At 35.5% G+C, this 18,347-nt stretch overlaps 3 protein-coding genes across 3 annotated transcripts; 2 read left to right on the top strand and 1 right to left on the bottom strand.

Moving 5' to 3' along the window:
- The first annotated feature begins 6,590 nt into the window (after positions 1-6,590).
- LOC117791777 (MICOS complex subunit Mic10-like) lies at positions 6,591-7,393 on the top strand. Its single transcript, XM_034631658.1, has 2 exons — positions 6,591-6,742; positions 7,211-7,393. Exons 1-2 carry the CDS (start codon positions 6,658-6,660, stop codon positions 7,345-7,347), a joined length of 222 nt encoding a protein of 73 aa, XP_034487549.1. The 5' UTR covers positions 6,591-6,657; the 3' UTR covers positions 7,348-7,393.
- Positions 7,394-7,912: 519 nt separating this feature from the next.
- Positions 7,913-9,339, top strand: LOC117791776 (transforming growth factor beta regulator 1). The gene is made up of 2 exons (XM_034631657.1): positions 7,913-8,019; positions 8,437-9,339. Exons 1-2 carry the CDS (start codon positions 7,948-7,950, stop codon positions 9,187-9,189), a joined length of 825 nt encoding a protein of 274 aa, XP_034487548.1. The 5' UTR covers positions 7,913-7,947; the 3' UTR covers positions 9,190-9,339.
- A 37-nt stretch (positions 9,340-9,376) lies between these two features.
- Positions 9,377-18,332, bottom strand: LOC117791772 (eIF-2-alpha kinase activator GCN1). The gene is made up of 4 exons (XM_034631650.1): positions 18,256-18,332; positions 18,100-18,202; positions 16,515-17,473; positions 9,377-16,353 (listed from the first exon to the last, which is right to left on the bottom strand). The coding sequence occupies exons 1-4, from the start codon at positions 18,268-18,270 to the stop codon at positions 9,511-9,513; spliced, it is 7,920 nt and encodes a 2,639-aa protein (XP_034487541.1). The 5' UTR covers positions 18,271-18,332; the 3' UTR covers positions 9,377-9,510.
- Positions 18,333-18,347: the final 15 nt, after the last annotated feature.

The following is an 18,347-nucleotide window of genomic DNA, read 5'->3' as shown; positions in this document are numbered from 1 at the left end:
GTGGAATATCGGCGGAATACTGTTGAAGAAAACCGTATTGTTATTCATTTGATCAGCTTCACAGTAATTTCTTTAAATCTGTAGCAATATATTTTTAAATTGGATTGACTCTCAACAGAAGCATTTACTACTTATCTTTCTGGTTGTTCTTATTTACACCCCAATCGTCCCTAACCCAGCATTAAAAACTTCCTTTAATTATTTCTGTCTATAAATCGATCTTTTGCAAAATCTAAGATATAATATAGTATGTCATTAAATGAAACTAGGTACCAGTTTCCTCCGGTAAATATCTGATCACGCAGTATTGTTAGGAGGGGCATACATGACAGAGAGTTATCGATATTTAAATCATATATACTTAAACTAAACTCTTATTAACTTAAGGAAAATTCACTTCTATGGCCAAAAAGTTAATAGAAAACTTTCATTTGAAATTTTTTTAAATACTGTTAAATTCATATAAAGCTCATTAAATCTCATTAAAGCTCTAAACAAATTACATTTTAATGTTTGCTTTTTATAATTTTTAACAAGTCAACCCCTAAGGGTAGAAATCTCAATTGTACAAAATGGCTAAAATCTGACTTATATAAGACCATAAAAACTCGAAAAATGTTGTCTGGCTTCCGCAAACTTATCAAAAATAAATCGCTCTTATTTCAACAACAGTTTGGAAAAGGTTCGGCTTATTGTTTTGAGCCATGATTTCTGTTCGCAAATAACTTTATATACAACATGACCACAAGGATTTGGCTCCAATTTTTGTTCAGTTGAATACAAACAACAAATATTTTTATAGCATTCATCTGTCCTTTATTTTTTGAACTCATTTAATTCATTTTAAAACAATTTTATAAAAAATTTAGCTTTATTTTATGATTTTTATTTGAAACCTAATATAGTGGCGCGATATTAGAAAAGTATGCACCTTATGGTAATTTGTTTTTCTAACCGTACCTATATTTTTAAAATATTGGTTCAGTGTGGGTTCGAGTTTACGGAACTAACCGGTTTGCAGCCTTGTAAATAATATAATTATTAGAAAAGTTCTTGGAATATGCTTAGTGAAAAAGAATAAGTCGAACACAATATAGGCTATATGCAACCAATTTTGTTTTCCTTTGTAAATAAATTAATTTAATTAATAAAGATATAAACATGAAATGTGAATCCACGGTACATAAGATTAAATATATTGGAAGACTGGCTCTGAGTTATTACAAAAATTCGTTGCTGACAGACACCTGGAAAGGTAGCTATATATATTTAATTTAGTCGCATTTCGCGGTAAGGTCCTCTGTTACTAATCAGCGATTAATTTAATCGTGGGTTCAACCTGAATTGTGTACACGTGCCTTGGGCCACGTGCGTAAAGCTGAGGGTAAGTTCGAAAGTACGAGTATATGTATTTAGACCGGCGCGTTGCTAACGACTTTGATTTTTATGCATCCATTGTTGTCTAGCCCAATCATTTTATTTAGTGCTTAACGACACTACCAGACGTTCGAAATAAATTGTATTTTAAGGGATGGTAATGTGTGAAAAAATATTTGTTTAATAATTTGATCCACCGTTTAGATCAAGAACAATGAAAAATCGAGAAACACACGTGTGCAAATGCGAATGGCAACAAACATTTTCCTAAAAGTGAAACAGCTTAAACTCTAATCTCTGATTTCTCCTCAACATAAACAAAATTTGTTCTCGCTTTGTTTATACAATATACTATTAACATACCCGGAATACACTGTTGACATCTTATTTGGTCCATTTTATAAATCTTGCTTATAATATTTAACAGTTCTATGATGGAACTTCTATCGTATAACAAACGGAAAAGTTTCCGCCGCAAACGTTTTTAATTACAAGGAGCAGCTAGCACGTTTTCCTTCTGAAAGTGAACCGACGGTATTTATTGGTCCATTGGCAATTTTCACATTGCCTTAAATCGACTCATTTTCAAAACATTTTTAACGAAATTAAATTAGGGAAATTATGGATTCTCCATTTGGTTTTAAGAAAGTGAATCCGAATAAATCTGAGTATTGAATTGTCAGGCATTAACAATTAAGCAAGTCCTGTTCCTGTTCCCTAAATACTACTTCGGAAAAAATCTGCTTTCAATTCGCAAAAGTTTTGGTTAAATTAATTATTTGTTTTAATTAAATTGTTAAATATCATCTTAAAACTCTAGCTATCCTGATGTTCACCAATAAAGTTAGGGAATGTAAATAATTGTTAGCCATTAGGTATACCATGCTTACAATTTCATTTAATAACAAGCAACTTTTTATATATATAGATGGTTTTATAATGAAAGTCCCATTCAAACAATGACGAAGATGCAAATCGATTGAGCAATATTTATTTACAGCCAAAACAAAAATTCCTTGATTTTAAATGTATTTGTGTCATATGATCAATTTTCACATAGTTTAAAAATTGATGATTACATTTTAACAAGATAATTAAATTTAATGATCGATTGTACTAATATTGACCGTTATTCATAAATCGGTTACTAATCGGTTACTAATCGGTTATTTCGGTTTTAATAATTTCGGTTTCTCGGATTTGGTATACTTAAAAAGTTGTACCGTTTCAATCTCTGTTTACCACTGCCATGCTTAAAACTTTAAAACTGATCTAAAACTCACCTACTATGATAATAATTGTCAAGAAATATATTCAAGTTATTAAACTTAACAGTTTATTCATGAATTAATTTATTGGAATGAGCATACACACCACTGCAGAATATATTAAAGCTGTTATAATTTATTCTATAAATTTGTAACGTTACGTCGTATTCCTAGCCTTACCAGCGCTATTAAAGAAGCGACAAATGTTTTTAAATTCCATAAGCTGAAAAATTATCTAACACCATTCCAAATCTAAATCAAGAAAAATTTTTAAACCAATTTCAAAACCATTTTCTATTTCCGAAACGTCATGAAGCTGCAGCGGTTTCACCCGAAGTTTATGTTCTATGATGGAACTTCTATCGTATAACAAACGGAAAAGTTCCCGCCGCAAACGTTTTTAATTACAAGGAGCAGCTAGCGCGTTGTCCTTCTGAAAGTGAACCGACGGTATTTATTGGTCCACTGGCAATTTTCACATTGCCTTTAAACGACTCGTTTTCAAAACATCTTTAACGAAATTAAATTAGGGAAATTATGGATTCTCCATTTGGATTTAAGAAAGTGAATCCGAATAAATCTGAGTATTGAATTGTCAGGCATTAACAATTAAGCAAGTCCTGTTCCTGTTCCCTAAATACTACTTCGGAAAAAATCTGCTTTCAATTCGCAAAAGTTTTGGTTAAATTAATTATTTGTTTTAATTAAATTGTTAAATATCATCTTAAAACTCTAGCTATCCTGATGTTCACCAATAAAGTTAGGGAATGTAAATAATTGTTAGCCATTAGGTATACCATGCTTACAATTTCATTTAATAACAAGCAACTTTTTATATATATAGATGGTTTTATAATGAAAGTCCCATTCAAACAATGACGAAGATGCAAATCGATTGAGCAATATTTATTTACAGCCAAAACAAAAATTCCTTGATTTTAAATGTATCTGTGTTATATGATCAATTTTCACATTGATTAAAAATTGATGATTACATTTTAACAAGATAATTAAATTTAATGATCGATTGTACTAATTATGACCGTTATTCTTAAATCGGTTACTAATCGGTTATTTCGGTTTTAATAATTTCGGTTTCTCGGTTTTGGTATACGTAAAAAGTTGTACCGTTTCAATATATGTTTACAACTGCCATGTTTAAAACTTTAAAACTGATCAAAAACTTACCTACTATGATAATTATTGTCAAGAAATATATTAAAGTTATTAAATTGAAAGTTTATTCATGAATTAATTTATTGGAATGAGCATATACACCACTGCAGAATATATTAAAGCTTTTATAATTTGTTCTTTAAATTTGTAACGTTACGTCATATTCCTAGCCTTACTAGCGCTATTGAAGAAGCGACAAATGTTTTTAAATTCCATAAGCTGAAAAATTATCTAACACCATTCCAAATCTAAATCAAGAAAAATTTTTAAGCCAATGGTAGTATTATATATTATTTTTGGTATATTTTTAACGGCTGCACGCCAATGGGCGCTACTGCACAGCCAAAAGTGCAAACACGCCCATGGGCATTATCTCACTTTTTAAATTGTTATAACGCCCGCGACAAGTGTGAATTAAGACCCGTGGGAGTTATTAAAATTCGTGCTAATCTTCGACGAAATGTTAGATCAAAACAGTGTCTCATCAACAAAAAATATAATTCCTTGAAATGGAACACTTAACTTGAAGCTTCCGATTCGGAGTCCGAGTCTGGTCAAGATGATGAAGAGAGTAATGATCTTCTATTCGAATTTAGCCAAATGGTGAACGTTCTTTTAAAACTGTTTTACATCCTATAGTCTTCGAACTTCTTTTTCAACGGAATTGAAACTTGGCAAAATATCAAAACGTATAAATATTTTTCATGACATTATTTTTTGATTAAGATTTTTTACAATAATAGTGAAAAATCTATTAGATTTTCAGAAAACTAATGTTGGTAAAAGGATCATAGTATTGACATTTTGTCTTAAAATATTAAAATTATATTTTAAAAAAATACTTGAGATTCTCAACTAATATGTATCTATGAATTCATCATAAATCGCTCTCTCTTTGGGTTTTTTTTTTGGTAATGGGCCCCGACTGTTACCAAAAAGTGAAATAATTTCAATTTAAAAAGTGCAACTGTCAAGACTTGTGACAGTGTGGATGAGAAGGGAGTGGTGTACCTCGAGCTTCTGAAATTCGGCAAAAGAGTCAATGCCGTCCGTTACCATCAAAATGTGATCGATTTAAGCCACGCATTAACCGAAAAAATGGGATCAAACAAAAAAAAGTCATTCCGCTATAATCACCAGACTTGGCGCCTTCCGATCGTCATTTGTTCTTTTCGATGGTACACGTACTGCCTGAGCAGCGCTCCTTTACTTTCGGGGATATACAAAAAGGGGTCGATGAATGGATTTTAACGAAACGTAAAGATTTCTTTTTTCATTCTTTCCATCAATTGCACAAAATGATGGACAAAATGTGTAAAAAGTAAGGGCGAATACTTTGATTTACAAATCTTTTATAGTTTTTATAGAATAAGTGCTTCTTTTTCACACCTTGCACACCTGATTTTTTATAGTTAGTTGTTTTAACTGAACTACATAGAAAAAGCTAGTCGGAAAGGCTATAGTCAAGATCCCGATCATAGGATACCCGCTACCTATTTCAATATGTATAAAAGTACTTTAATGAAATTACTTGTATTAATTTGAAAACATTAAATCGCCATAACTGACGTTCTACTTGTCCGATCTTGATGCGATTCAGTGGGATAATAGATAATATTACTAGATACCGCTAATAACCATAAAAACGGTATTATCTCAAAAACTGTGGGTGTGATGGTTATTCGCGATTTGTGGGGGCGGAAGGGGGTGGGTCTTAAATTGGAAACAAACTTGATCTGCGGGCTTATAGAAATCTTTGTGCCAAATTTGGTTACTCTATCTCTTTTAGTCTCTAAGATCCTTTTGTTTATACAGACGAACAGACGGTTTTTCGCGAATAACGGGGTCAGAAGGGGCGTGTCAAAAATTTAAAACAAACTTGACCTGCTCCCACGTTTTTAGAGTCTGTGTGTGAAAGTTTGGTATCTCTATCTCAAATTGTCTCTGAGATCTAGGTGCTCACACAGAATGACAGACACACATGGCTATATCGACTCGGCTGTTGATACTGATCAAGAATATATATACTTTATGTGGTCGGATATGCCTCCCTATTCCTGTTACACAAATTCCAACGAACACAATATACCCTTTTACTTACTTTTCACGTAAAGGGTGTAAATGCATGAACATTATTTAGCGAACTTAAGGATCTAAGATTAACTGCAAGAAATTTAGATAAAATAGCATTGACATTATTTTAAGAAGATTTTTATGATATAAAATATTAAAAAAAATTTAAAAACAATTCTTCAAAAATAAATTTAATTGTATTTGAAAGACATTAGGCTATCAATGTTATGTCTGCTGCTGGTTAAAATAAGCTGTGAGCCACTGAAGGATTACATAGTAAAAAAATTAATACATAATTACACATTAAAAGTGAACAGTGTAACTAACATTATATTTCCTCTCAAAACAATAATTTTTTACTGCACGACTTGTCGAATTCATGAAATTATGTTGACTTATCGATGTTTTAACATCTCGAAAAAATACCAAATAGAGCCCACATTAGTCTATCGTTTATGCCAAAATAAATAATAAGCCCAACAAAAAAGCTCTTAAGGCTTATAAACACTCGTAGCGAAATAGAAAAAAGTTAATTGAGCATTAGATTACATTAAAGTGATTCCGTTAATTAAATTGCGAAACAAAAAAAAATTATCGATATATCGATTGCATCATAATATCACCCATGCCAATACAAAACAACGTTATCGATAGTGTCATTGATAATTTACTATCTCTAATAGTTATATTGGCCGTGTTACATACGTAGATAATACATAAACATACGTTTTCCACTGGACTAGATTAGTAAAAAATTACAGAAATGCCGGTTAATGAAATGGCCATGTCAGAAGATCGATTGGGGAAGAAGTTAGACCAGTGTATATCCGACACAATTGTAAAAGGATGTAAGTATATTGTTATATAACATAATATGTATTAAACATACATACAGTGATAAAAATGTTGTCAAATTATATTTCATTCATCATCGGATTCGTGTTTATATGGCAAATTGTTCTTATCATTACGTAAAGTTTACCGAATTCCTGTATCTTTACTATAGAAAAAATAAAAATGCATTAGTAAATCTGCATATTTCGCAAACTCATCAGCGTTGACAGTAAAATTCACATGTTTTACAAAATTCGGGCTATTCATAAAATCACGATCTAGGTCTAAATTTTAGACTGTAACATCAGAAGGAAAAGTGCCACCAGGTCGTCGAGTAATCGTATCTAGAATTTTATATTAATACATGTGATTACAAATTTTCAGTCAGTGTGTCCTCGTTAAATTAAATTCCTAGTGTTGTCTTAAGTATTTTATGTTAATTTATTTGTTTCTAATTAATATATCAAATATTTTATTTACAGGTGGCGGTCTTCTTATTGGATCAGTGGCTTCTCTAGTATTTTTTAAACGACGCGTGTGGCCTGCATTTGTCGGCACTGGATTTGGCATTGGTGTGGCTTATAGCACATGCGAAAAAAATTTAAATTCACTGAAATAAATGTTATAGCCTTCACCTTATGAATAAAACAAGATTATTAATTTAATGTTATTGCAAAAGTAAATTATTCGCCGGCAAAAAATCAGCTGTTCAAAGCAATGCAACGTAGCCAGACAAGGGTCACACCAAACGAGTTTACGAAATCAAAGGCGAATTTAGGGTTGATCTCGTGTTCCTCCTTGTCTTCGAAGAATACGACGTGTGATCACGGTAACAGATTAAATCAGTTTGCTAACGGTCGTATTTCCACTGACTTAGATGTGCCATATTTCTTGTGTTTAGGCTGGCGCACGCTTGCGCGTGGTCTTATTTCGTCACCAACAAGAAGTATAAATTGCCAAGACAGAAATTTATAATGCAAAATAGATTTGGAACCTTTCGGAGTGATTGCAAAATACTACTGTAAGTGCTTTAACGAAGCTACTTCAGTTTCAGGAATCCCACTACTACTTCCGCTGGCAAAGCTTTTTGCTTGAAAAATCGCTTAATCGATATTTTGTACATCCCTAACAATTTATTTGCTATGCAATATATATTGTACAAGTAACATCGATAACTATAAAATCGTTTTATCGTCAGTCTTGCATCTCTATTCTGGATATGAATGTAAACAAAATGGATTATAAAAAGAAATACGCAAAATTAAAATCGCGCGTGAAAAATTATGTTCTAGTACGTATGCCTTAAAGAATATTAGTTAGGCTTCGGTCGTTATAGTTTATTATTTTGAATAATTTTACTTTAAAGTTTTTACTCAAAGCAAATGTAGTTTACATCTGTGACGTGCAGAAGGCATCTATGCATATGCATGTCGACTAAGCCTGTCTGTTCAGTTTTTGAGATGAATGCATTTTTAAAATCAAAATGCAGCATATTCGGTATAAGCTTTGTACATTATACATAAATGTACATGCCTACAGTGCTTAACAGAAAAATATGCACAGCCTCATTGGCTATCGAGTACTTCTAAGTAATGATACGCCTATGTATAAAGATTTTTACCAATGTATATTCAGCAATGTTATAAATACCGTTGATAATACTGAGTATTAAAAACTTATAATCTGATATATGTATTGTTTTTTTTAGGAAAACGCATCTATTATTGATGAGGTTTGCTATTTGCAGGCAGAATTAACTGCAGCACGTGCGGAGAGACTGACCTTAATTGAAAAACTGATGTCTTACGAAGGATTGGACAAAGGCACCATTCCACAAATTCCATTGTTAAATGAAAGTCGGGATTTAGCAAGCAAACATATGGGCGAGAAACAACATGCGGCTAAGAAAAGCACCAAAGCTAAATCGAGGGACATTTCAAAAACGTCACAGAAGAGCTCCATGTTTCCGTTAAAATTGCACAATATCCTCATACACAGTCTCGGTGAAATTATACCTACGAATCCCAATTTCCATTCGGCTGAATGGATATATCCAGTTGGGTTTGTGGCAACGAGAATATATGCACATCCCAGAGATCCAAGAAAGAAATGTGTTTTCACATGTAAAATCCTCAACAATGCTGGAGTTCCTCAGTTTCAATTAATTCCTGACAATGACTTGGATGGAGTGTTCTTCGGGGAAACTGCTAACGTATGCCATCAAGAACTATTAAATACGATACAGGGTTCGATTAAGGAATCTGCAAGAGCACCACTTGTAGCGAAGGGAGAAGTTTTCTTTGGATTATCGAATCCAAGGGTACAATCGCTTTTATCGTCGGACCCAAGGATTCAACAATGTGTCAAATTTAAAGGATACATACCGGACAGTACTAATGCATTGAGTGAAATCAATGATCCTACGTTATCCTTTGCAGAGCTTCAGAGCTATTTAACATGATAACTGCATTAGATTTCATTAGTTATATTATTGAAATACAAGTACAGTAAATAAAATAAGCTGTAATTTACAAATGTTTGTTTTGTTTTAACGATTCCGTCCAGTAAAGCCATATCTGGTCATTCTTCAGCAAGGCGGCATTAACATAGTAGAAGAACCTGTTCCTATTTTTAAAGAAAACACGTACTTTTTTGATGTTTACGATTTATTTTATTATTTTACAAATATGCGTTATAATAATATACATTCTATTACATAAAATGTGCTCTTGAATTCAAATAATTTATAAAATTTAATTGAATTACATGTAGGTGATTATAATCAAGTTTGTAAGGTGTCATCCAAATCATCCTCCTTAGCTGGTGGTTGAGCTGCGACTCGTTTTAAAACCTTGGCTACCACATCACTTAAAGAGTCTCTTGCCCCAGTTTCTAGGACATCGCAGGTCTTTTTAAACGTAACCTCATCAGATCTTAGTCTTAGTATGGATATTAGAGCTAATTCTGAATTGGATTTAACATAGCCATTTTTCTCTTTAGTGCCATTTACGAGGGTTGGAACTAATGTTTTCAAAACATCTAAATGTATTTGGTCAGCACTTAAATTTTTAGAGAGGTGAATACAGCTTTTTGCCACTAACTGCTTGACGTCATTGCTATTATGGTTCATTGCTCTTGCTAGTGAGACTAGGACATTGCTGGGAGGATCTTCTTTGTTAACCAGTTTGTATTCTAAAACATATGTCGCTGCTCGAACTGCGTTACATGCAATGGGTGCCTTTTCGGATAAAATATTAACTAATATGTTACCAATTATTCTATCAGTGAAATTCTCTAATAAAACTTCCTTGGGACACTCCTTCAAAGCAACAAAGAGAATAACTGTATAGCCATGTTTAGTCAGTGGGTCATCCGAGTTCTCAGCTAGTATGTGGTTATTTAACAAATCGGTAACTTGCGCAGATGGCATATACTTTAACATAGCCCCCAGACATCCACCAACAGCATTTCGCGTGGTATCCTCCTGGTGTCCAATTAGACTTAGTAATGTTGAAAAGACTTGCTTTCTTATGGGCTCCGACATTTTGTCCCCTGATGGACTGATGATGCTGCGTAGTGCATGCAACATTGTTTCCCTAACAGCAGAATCATCTGAGCTCTTAATTCCATTGTGAATTTCATTGAACAGCGGATCGGCCCGAGAGTGAATTGCAACTAACTCCGATAATGCTTTGCCTGCTTTCATGCGAACATTTCTGTTTTGATCATGCAATGCTTTCAAAAATGTGGTCTGAAGTTGTGGTAAGAACTGCTTCAATAGAACACCGACTTTGTGTAGCAGAATTGCCAATGTCTCCAGAACTGCTGCCTTCACGCCAGAGTTAAAACGGTCTCCCAGGATGCGAATCAATGGTCCAGTAATGTGTACGACAGATGGCTGCAAAGAAGCTGCGCTGGTTAAGAAAATCACTTCACCAAGACCCTGGGCGGCATTTTCCTTCTCTTCCGGTAGACCATTTAATATAGCTTCTCGGAAAACTGGCAATAGCGGGGTAATTCCCTTCGGTAAGCAAAAGCCGGGCAATTCGGGCTCCTTCAAGTCGCTGGCAGCAAATCTAACTGCTTGGCGAACATCAGTTACGTAGCCAATCTGTTGAGTTGGATTCAAGCCCTTGATGACTGCATTTAATGCCTCCCAGGCCTTTTGAATAATGCTCTTGTCGTTATCAGCCATCAATCGAAGCAGACAGCGTAAGAGCTGTGGAATATATTGTGAATAATCTCCAGGCGAGTGAATGCAGAAAGCACAAAGCAAACTGGCTGACGATTTACGAGTGCACACATTATCTGACTTAGCAGAGACCATTAGAGTGTCCATTATAGTTCTGATTCCAACTTCATCAGTCACAGACAAGATAACAGTCTGGCAATATTCCAATTCTTGATTTTCATTAGCCGTACCATGAGATTGGGACAGGGCTTCCAGCAATGCGGATAGAATTTTTGGTAGATATTTCGTTAGAGCATCGCCAGCAACAGAAACTAATATAGATAGAGCTTTTGTGTTAACGGGTTGTGCAGTCAACTGAGGAACAAGGTATGGCAATACCACACGTGACTTTATGGACATCACCTGACGCAGTCCATCCAATGTATTTTCTGCAACCTCGGGATCCGGGTCGGAAAGTCCTTCCAGCATGAAAGGCAGAATGTCATCCAGTGCTCGGGATCCCACGGTGCTGTGCAACGATTCAAATGTCTTTGCAGCTGCTTCGCGAACCTCGGGCAGAGGATCTGCCAGGGCTTTGCGTACAGTGGGAACCAAGCTGTGTACAAACGTCAGTACCATTTCCTTTGAAGTAGAAGCCATTATTTCAGAAAGTCCAATGCAAACACCTTGACGCTGGTCAGACTGCTCCGAATTCAAGCCACTTTCCAGAATTGGAATAATTTCAGGTAGGACACGTTCACCTAGTTTTCTCACCAGATCTCCCAAGGTTCGTGCAGCGACTTGTCGTTTATCATAGCTAGTGCTTGCCAAGCAGCCTAGCAAGAGTCCGAATAATGTTGGCAGAATCTCTCTCAATGTCCTGGGAGTATTTGTGACGACAATTTTCCACACATGCAATGCAGATTGACGAACCATCAAGGAGACGTCACTACGGCCCATATAGAGACCAGATAAAACTCTGTTGCGGCGTTCATCACCAAGAAATCGGATAATGGCTGTATGCGACTGTTCAGTTCCAAAGTTATCATCTTCACTGGCTGTTTCCGTAGTCATCTTTCCAGATACACCAGAAATACGATATAGAAGATCTCCAAGCAATTGTACAGAACTATAACGTATACGCCAGTTCTCGTCAAATAATCCTTTCTCCAATTCTGGCAACAGTAGGGCAACTGCTGTCTCTGCATATAAGTTGACAATTCGTTGTCCAGCTCGTAAGGCGGTGTCACGTACGTATTCACTTTCATCTGCCAATGCCTTAAGTATGGGATTAATTATTTGACCAATGTAGGGCGTAAACTCTTCTGGGAATGCACCTGGCATATATATGAACATCATTATGTAGCCGTCTTTAACGTGTGGAGCTATATCAGTGCGCTCAGCAGTGGCAATTATTTCCGGCATCAGTTTGTGCATTTTCTCCACACCCAATCCTCCAACAACCTCCGAAAGTCCTTGTGCTGCGCCGCTACGATCAACGCTGCTCGATTCCGATGTAAGAGTTTGCATCAACCATGGTAGGAGATCTTCAAATGAACTTTCTCCCATTCCCTTAACCATTGCACCAAGTGCACGGGCGGATACTGCTCGAACTTCTGGAACTGGATCGAGCAACGATGACTTTAAGCCTGGTATAATACTTGGCAGATATGGTGTCAAATCCTTTTGATCTGTGAGCGAATACATATTACCAATAATTTGAGCGGCCATTTTCCTGGTTTCCGTCGATCGATCCATAAATGCCCTTTGAACCACAGGCATAATTAGAGCTAAAGAGGGGGCATCGATGAAATGAATGAATTTGGTTTTCAACAAACTTTGCAAGCATGCTGATGTGTTGTTAGAAGGATCCTCCAATGCCTTCAATAAAACAGGAACAATCGCTTGAATCTCTGGATTCTTAATAACGGATCCAATCACCTTGAGTGCATCTCCACCAGCTTCTTGGACTTTAGTGTGAGAATCTCCAAGGACTTCAATTAATTTTGGAACAATGCTAGGCAAGCACGACGAAAGCTGCTTTGGTGCACAGAATGCCATGGCACCCAATAGTTCAACCGACGCTGTTTTTGTTCTCCATGAATCTTCGTCAAGAGCGTCTAAGAGAGATGGCAGCACGAGCTTAACTCCATGAGCAGACAGCTTTCCCATTACCACCTTGGCAGTGTCATCGGCAGCTTGTCGGACGTATTGAGATGAATCTCCGAAGCATTGCAATAAGTGGGGCAGGACATGCACAATGTATGGCTCGAACAAGCGACCAAGTGTGGTGCAAAGAACCTCAAATGCAAACAGAGCACCTTCACGACTCTTGTAGTTCTTTTTGTCTTGTATGTACGTTGTTAGCTTTGACATAATGTCCAATTGCTTAAGCGATAAAATGCCAAGTCCTTTGACAATTCCAGCAATTCCATAGGCAGCTCCACGTCTTTCGCCATATTTTTCAGACTTTGACAACGAATGCAACAGTTTCTTGATCATTGCTGGAACTTCGTCCTTAACGGATGGCATAAGATGTGGCAAGCAATTTGAAACAGCTTCCTGAACTTGTTGCGACGGTGTCGAGAGGGCAGTTATTAAACGTTTGACGATCGGATCAATTCTTTTGTCATCCTTTTCCAAATGCCGGGCCAAGGATCCCATAAGAATAACAACTGCTTGGCGTATATTATCATAGCTTTGTGATTTGGGTGCGCTATCAAGAAATTCTTCAAAAACTGGTAGCAAACTTACGATTGTCTCCTTGCCATGTATATCCACAATCTTTAATGCAGCAGCTAACATTTCCTTATGCACAATCTCCTCGCGATCGCCAAGACCATGGGAAACCATAAATTGCATCAAGTAGTTTATATCTTCAATCGATAAAAATTGTGCTATTTGAGATATTGCAATAGCGACACCTCGTCTGGGCTTCCACTGATCAAAAGCCGGCTCAATTTCACGATCAAACTTGTCGAGCTTTGGTGGAATCAAAGTGAGTTTCTCATTATAGATGGCCAGGAGTTTCTTCAATCCACATTTTAATAGACTTTTGTCATTCAAGATGAGTGGTATTAAGGACTCGGCAGATGCTTTTTGTATACAAAGTTCAGGATGTGTGATATCTACAATAATGTCGTCGAACTCTGGATAGGCAAAACCAGCTGAATCCCAAAGATCTACGGCCAACTGTCTGATTTCAACTGCAATATCAAATTTCGCTATCCACAATCTAGCGACCAATTGTTTCTCCAGGTCAGCATCGCTCTTCAAGTAGTCCACAATTGATCCAATCATGATTTGCATTGCACGCAGTGTTACATCTCTTATAGCTTCAATATTGCTTTGCAATGCATCCAAAAATAGTTCAATTATATGCTTGTCAGGGGTAGCATTTAATTTGCCGCCTGAAGAAACCGTTGCCACTTCCAATAGAGCATTTACAGCCTGAGTTTGGACTGCTGTCGAATTATTTTTTATTAAATATAGCAAGATTTGGAACATTCCCAGGCGTGGCAAATAGCGCGGATGATTGCACTCATCGGTGGGTTCTTCTTTTTGTTGGACGTGAATCTCGATTAGTTTGATACTTGATAATACGAATTCCTCGTTTGATCTATTATCCAAATGAATTAACGCACGTTTGAGAAACTCAAAGGCATATGAAAATGACTGTGAATCCAATAAGTTTGATTTGATAATAACGTGTTTGTTTAGATTTGATATTATATCCATGATACTCTCGTTAATATTTTGAGCATTCCATTCCTCCTTCAAAATGCAGGATGGCTTCTGAAGTCTGATTGTCGCAATGGAAATGGCACGGCCCAACTCTGAATTGGTTTTAAAACACATTTTGTTCATGAAATAGTAGAGATCCGTCAAGGGTTCGGCGCTTAAAGGACTCGAAGTCGCTCGTAGAATATCGTCGAGTAATGTATGGAAATGTAATGCAATATTATTTTCATTTCCGGAACAAGAAGCTTTGAACAGACTGATCACGCACATCAATTTCTCATGCAATGCTTGAACACGCGTTCTTATACGCAATTCCTTCTCCGTTTGGTTTTTAATTAATTCCTGTTGTTTTTGCGTGAGTTTTACAGTTTTCGATTTTCCTTCCTTTTGACGCTTCTCGTCTATTTCACGGCGTAGTTGGATTTCTTCTAGCTGCTCCTTATAGCTGTAAACTTTATTTTCCCGCTTTACGCCAGTTGTTGCATATTGTGCATCTGCATGTGGTATTACACTTTTATCGTAGAGCTCTCCTTCTGGTGTCATAAAAGTTAGAAAATCCTCATTGCTAACGTTGAAGTTGCTTTCATCATTTAGATACGTTTTGATTCGCTTAATTATCGCTGGGACTATTATTTTTGGATTGATTCGCACTAACGAAGCAATTGTATTTTCAAAAACGGGACAGATCTTAAATTGTTCAATATATGTCTCAATAATTTGCTGTTCATTTATGGATATAAAGTGTTCAGGATTCAAGTGAAAGTTGTTTTGAATGGTGTTTTCCCAAAAATATGGATTATTGGATAATATAGCAGGATAGTTCGAAATATCTAAGAGTAGCATAGTAAGCTCAAGGGAGTCTTGGTGAGGAACGTTTTCTAAACAACATAAAACTTCTAGGGCATCTACAAATGCCTGACTTGGAGTACACGTCTGATCTGATTGAACGGTATTGTCGATTTCATATTGAATTTTCGCATTGTTTATAAGTTTGCTATATTCTTTAAGAGCAAGTTTAACAAAATCAACACCATCAGTACTTTTTGTTATTTGTGTAACTTGTTCTTTGGTATATTTTCTTACTTTAGCTGAACTGCTGCACAAATTATTAAGCAATGCACGGTGCAATGGCTCAACAGGACCCTTAATTTGATCTAAATATGATTTAAATAGCATCTTAGCCATGAATGAAATATGACATAAAGTCTCTGTTGTTGCTGACGCTATAAACTTTTCATTAAAGAAATATTGCTTATTCATATCAAAAAGGGAGTTCCAGAAGCTTGAATACATTTCTGATGGCTTTTCTAATATTAGCAAATGACACGAAATACATGCTGCTTCTGATACAAAGGAAAGCTGAGAAAAGTTCTGCTGTGCTTTCATATACAAACTATATAAGGTTGGGACAATATTGCTCGTGTCTTTGATTTCTGCATTCTGTATAGATGATAGCAGCCATTCAAGATAACTCTGTCGTATCATTTGATTTGAGTTTTTGTGTTCTATGCCTGTTTTGAAAATGTTTATAATCACGTTGGGCAGCTCCTTTCTAAACTTTCCAGACCACAAAGCAAACATTTCTAGTGTACAGCAAATCACCTTGTCCTGGGATTCAGTCTCAAGCGCTTTCCAAAATAAGTCCACAGCCATGTTTAAAATATCGTCCATGTGATCTTCTTGAACCTTGTTGAAGCTTAAACAGCCAGCACCCTAAAACAAAATTAAAAGTCAATTAATAAATGACATAACGATACTTTTCCATAGGTATTAATTGGCAGTGAGTAATATATGTAGCTGAAAGACAGTTGATGTTATTTAATAAGTGAAAACAGAGTCAGACAGATAATTTAGCTTTAAAAATATTAAATTACCTGGTACAAATTAATTCTATACTCAACAACATTTATTTTGCCATCGGATCCGTTGAGAATAGAAAAAATGAGTTGCAGCAATTCTTTAATAACGTTGCTATCCGAACATTTTTGTGATAGACTCTTTAATGATTCCAAAGATTCACGGCGAGCATCCTCTCCTTTGCTGTATAACTTTTTAATTAAAACAGTTCCGATTTGAGATGCATACCGGCTACAATCAATATTAAGAAGTTCAAAAATTATACCAATACTTTCTAGCGTATTTTCAGGACTCCGCAATATTGACTTTTGTAAATCATTATAGATGATGTTGAATTCCGAATCATTAAGTGTTGACAATAATGGTCGACAAGCTGTTATAAAAGCAGTATTCGGTTTCGATTTACACAATACCATACTTTTTACAAAGTATTCCACACATTTCATTTTGTATTTTTTCAGGATATCCAAGTGTGTATTTTCTGTGTCAAATTGTATCATCATCATAATCATTATTGTGACATTCGAAGTTGCATCCATTTGAAATAACGTGTCCTTTGTTTCGTCAAAAATCTTGTTGCTCTCCCACAAATCATAGATGATTTTTGTAGCTGCTTCTGTAACCCTAGGGTTTTGGGCCAGCAAAGTGGTCTGGTATAACAACGACTGGTATTCTATTAACCTGGACTTTTCTGTTTTGTATATATTTGATTCAAGGTTTGCATTCTTTAATAACAAACAAGCCCATCCTAAGGCCACAACGGAAGATCGACATGACTTATGAGCAGGTGCCGATGGTAATTCCTTTAATAGGGTCTTAAGAACAGATAGCATATGTTCTATAGTTAAATCATGATGGGCAACAATAAGATCACAAATGAGTTTGCGAACTAGCAGTTGAGATGGAGGATCCTTGTACTTTAATATCGTTGTTCCTATCACTTTGCATATACCTCGCACGATAGCAGAGTTCACACCTAAAATTAGATAAACGATTATATTAGTATAATGATCAAGGATTTTTATTTGTCATCTGTTTGAACCTATTAATACCCTACACTAAAATTATATATTGTAACTGTAAATTATATATTTGGAAAAACATCGGTTTGTTGAGGATTAAGATAAAATCCCTGTTGAAAGCTTTTTAAGTACAATTCACTTTTTTGCTTTTGAATTAGATGCCTTCTACCAGTCATGATGCCGGCATCAATAGGATTCAAAGTTGTGTCACTGTTAGCTGCAATTTAATCCATTTCAAGACGTTGCATAAACGGACATCGCGTGTTATTATGTCAGTTCTCAGAGTAATTGACACATTTTGCAGTAAAACAAAATTGCTGACCCAATTCTTGCAAAAATCGAAGCACAAAATTCCATATAATCATACATAGGCTAGCACATTTCAATCGACGTATATATGCTTTTATACACCGATGCAATCACACACGTGTATATAATAAAGTTAAGTTAACAGCACTTCAAATAATTCAAATATTAATCAAGTTGCACTTACGAATTAACGTGTTTTAAATCTCACTGTATTTGTATGTATGTATGTACATGCATATGTCATATGCATAAAGATTGACTGCACGCTTACCGGGATTTGATAGCACCGCACTGACATTGTGAAATAAAGACTGTCGTTCTTCGATGGGCACATTCAGTACCCTATTTGGCAAATCGCGCAAGGCACTCGACAACTAAAAAAACAATTGTTAGAACTTGATAAAAACATAATTAACGAATTTATTACCTGAGGAACTTCCATATTTTCCTAAACGCAAACGTGTGCCTTATCTGGTGATGGTAAAGCAACTTTTAAATTATCGATTTCGATAAACGAGT

This window comes from Drosophila innubila (genome assembly GCF_004354385.1).
Source record: "Drosophila innubila isolate TH190305 chromosome 3R unlocalized genomic scaffold, UK_Dinn_1.0 2_E_3R, whole genome shotgun sequence".
NCBI lineage: Eukaryota > Metazoa > Arthropoda > Insecta > Diptera > Drosophilidae > Drosophila > Drosophila innubila.
This window is presented reverse-complemented; position numbering and strand designations above follow the sequence as displayed.

What these genes read in the sequence shown, in the direction of transcription:
- LOC117791777 (XM_034631658.1), top strand. Translation starts at nt 6,658, where the DNA reads ATGCCGGTTAATGAAATGGCCATGTCAGAAGATCGATTGGGGAAGAAG. An exon ending in CGACACAATTGTAAAAGGAT is followed by an intron (nt 6,743 to 7,210) that starts GTAAGTATATTG and finishes TTTTATTTACAG; the next exon opens with GTGGCGGTCTTCTTATTGGA.
- LOC117791776 (XM_034631657.1), top strand. Translation starts at nt 7,948, where the DNA reads ATGAATGTAAACAAAATGGATTATAAAAAGAAATACGCAAAATTAAAA. An exon ending in GCGTGAAAAATTATGTTCTA is followed by an intron (nt 8,020 to 8,436) that starts GTACGTATGCCT and finishes TGTTTTTTTTAG; the next exon opens with GAAAACGCATCTATTATTGA.
- LOC117791772 (XM_034631650.1), bottom strand. An exon ending in TGCGGTGCTATCAAATCCCG is followed by an intron (nt 17,474 to 18,099) that starts GTAAGCGTGCAG and finishes ATCTAATTTTAG; the next exon opens with GTGTGAACTCTGCTATCGTG. An exon ending in ATAGAATTAATTTGTACCAG is followed by an intron (nt 16,354 to 16,514) that starts GTAATTTAATAT and finishes ATTTTGTTTTAG; the next exon opens with GGTGCTGGCTGTTTAAGCTT.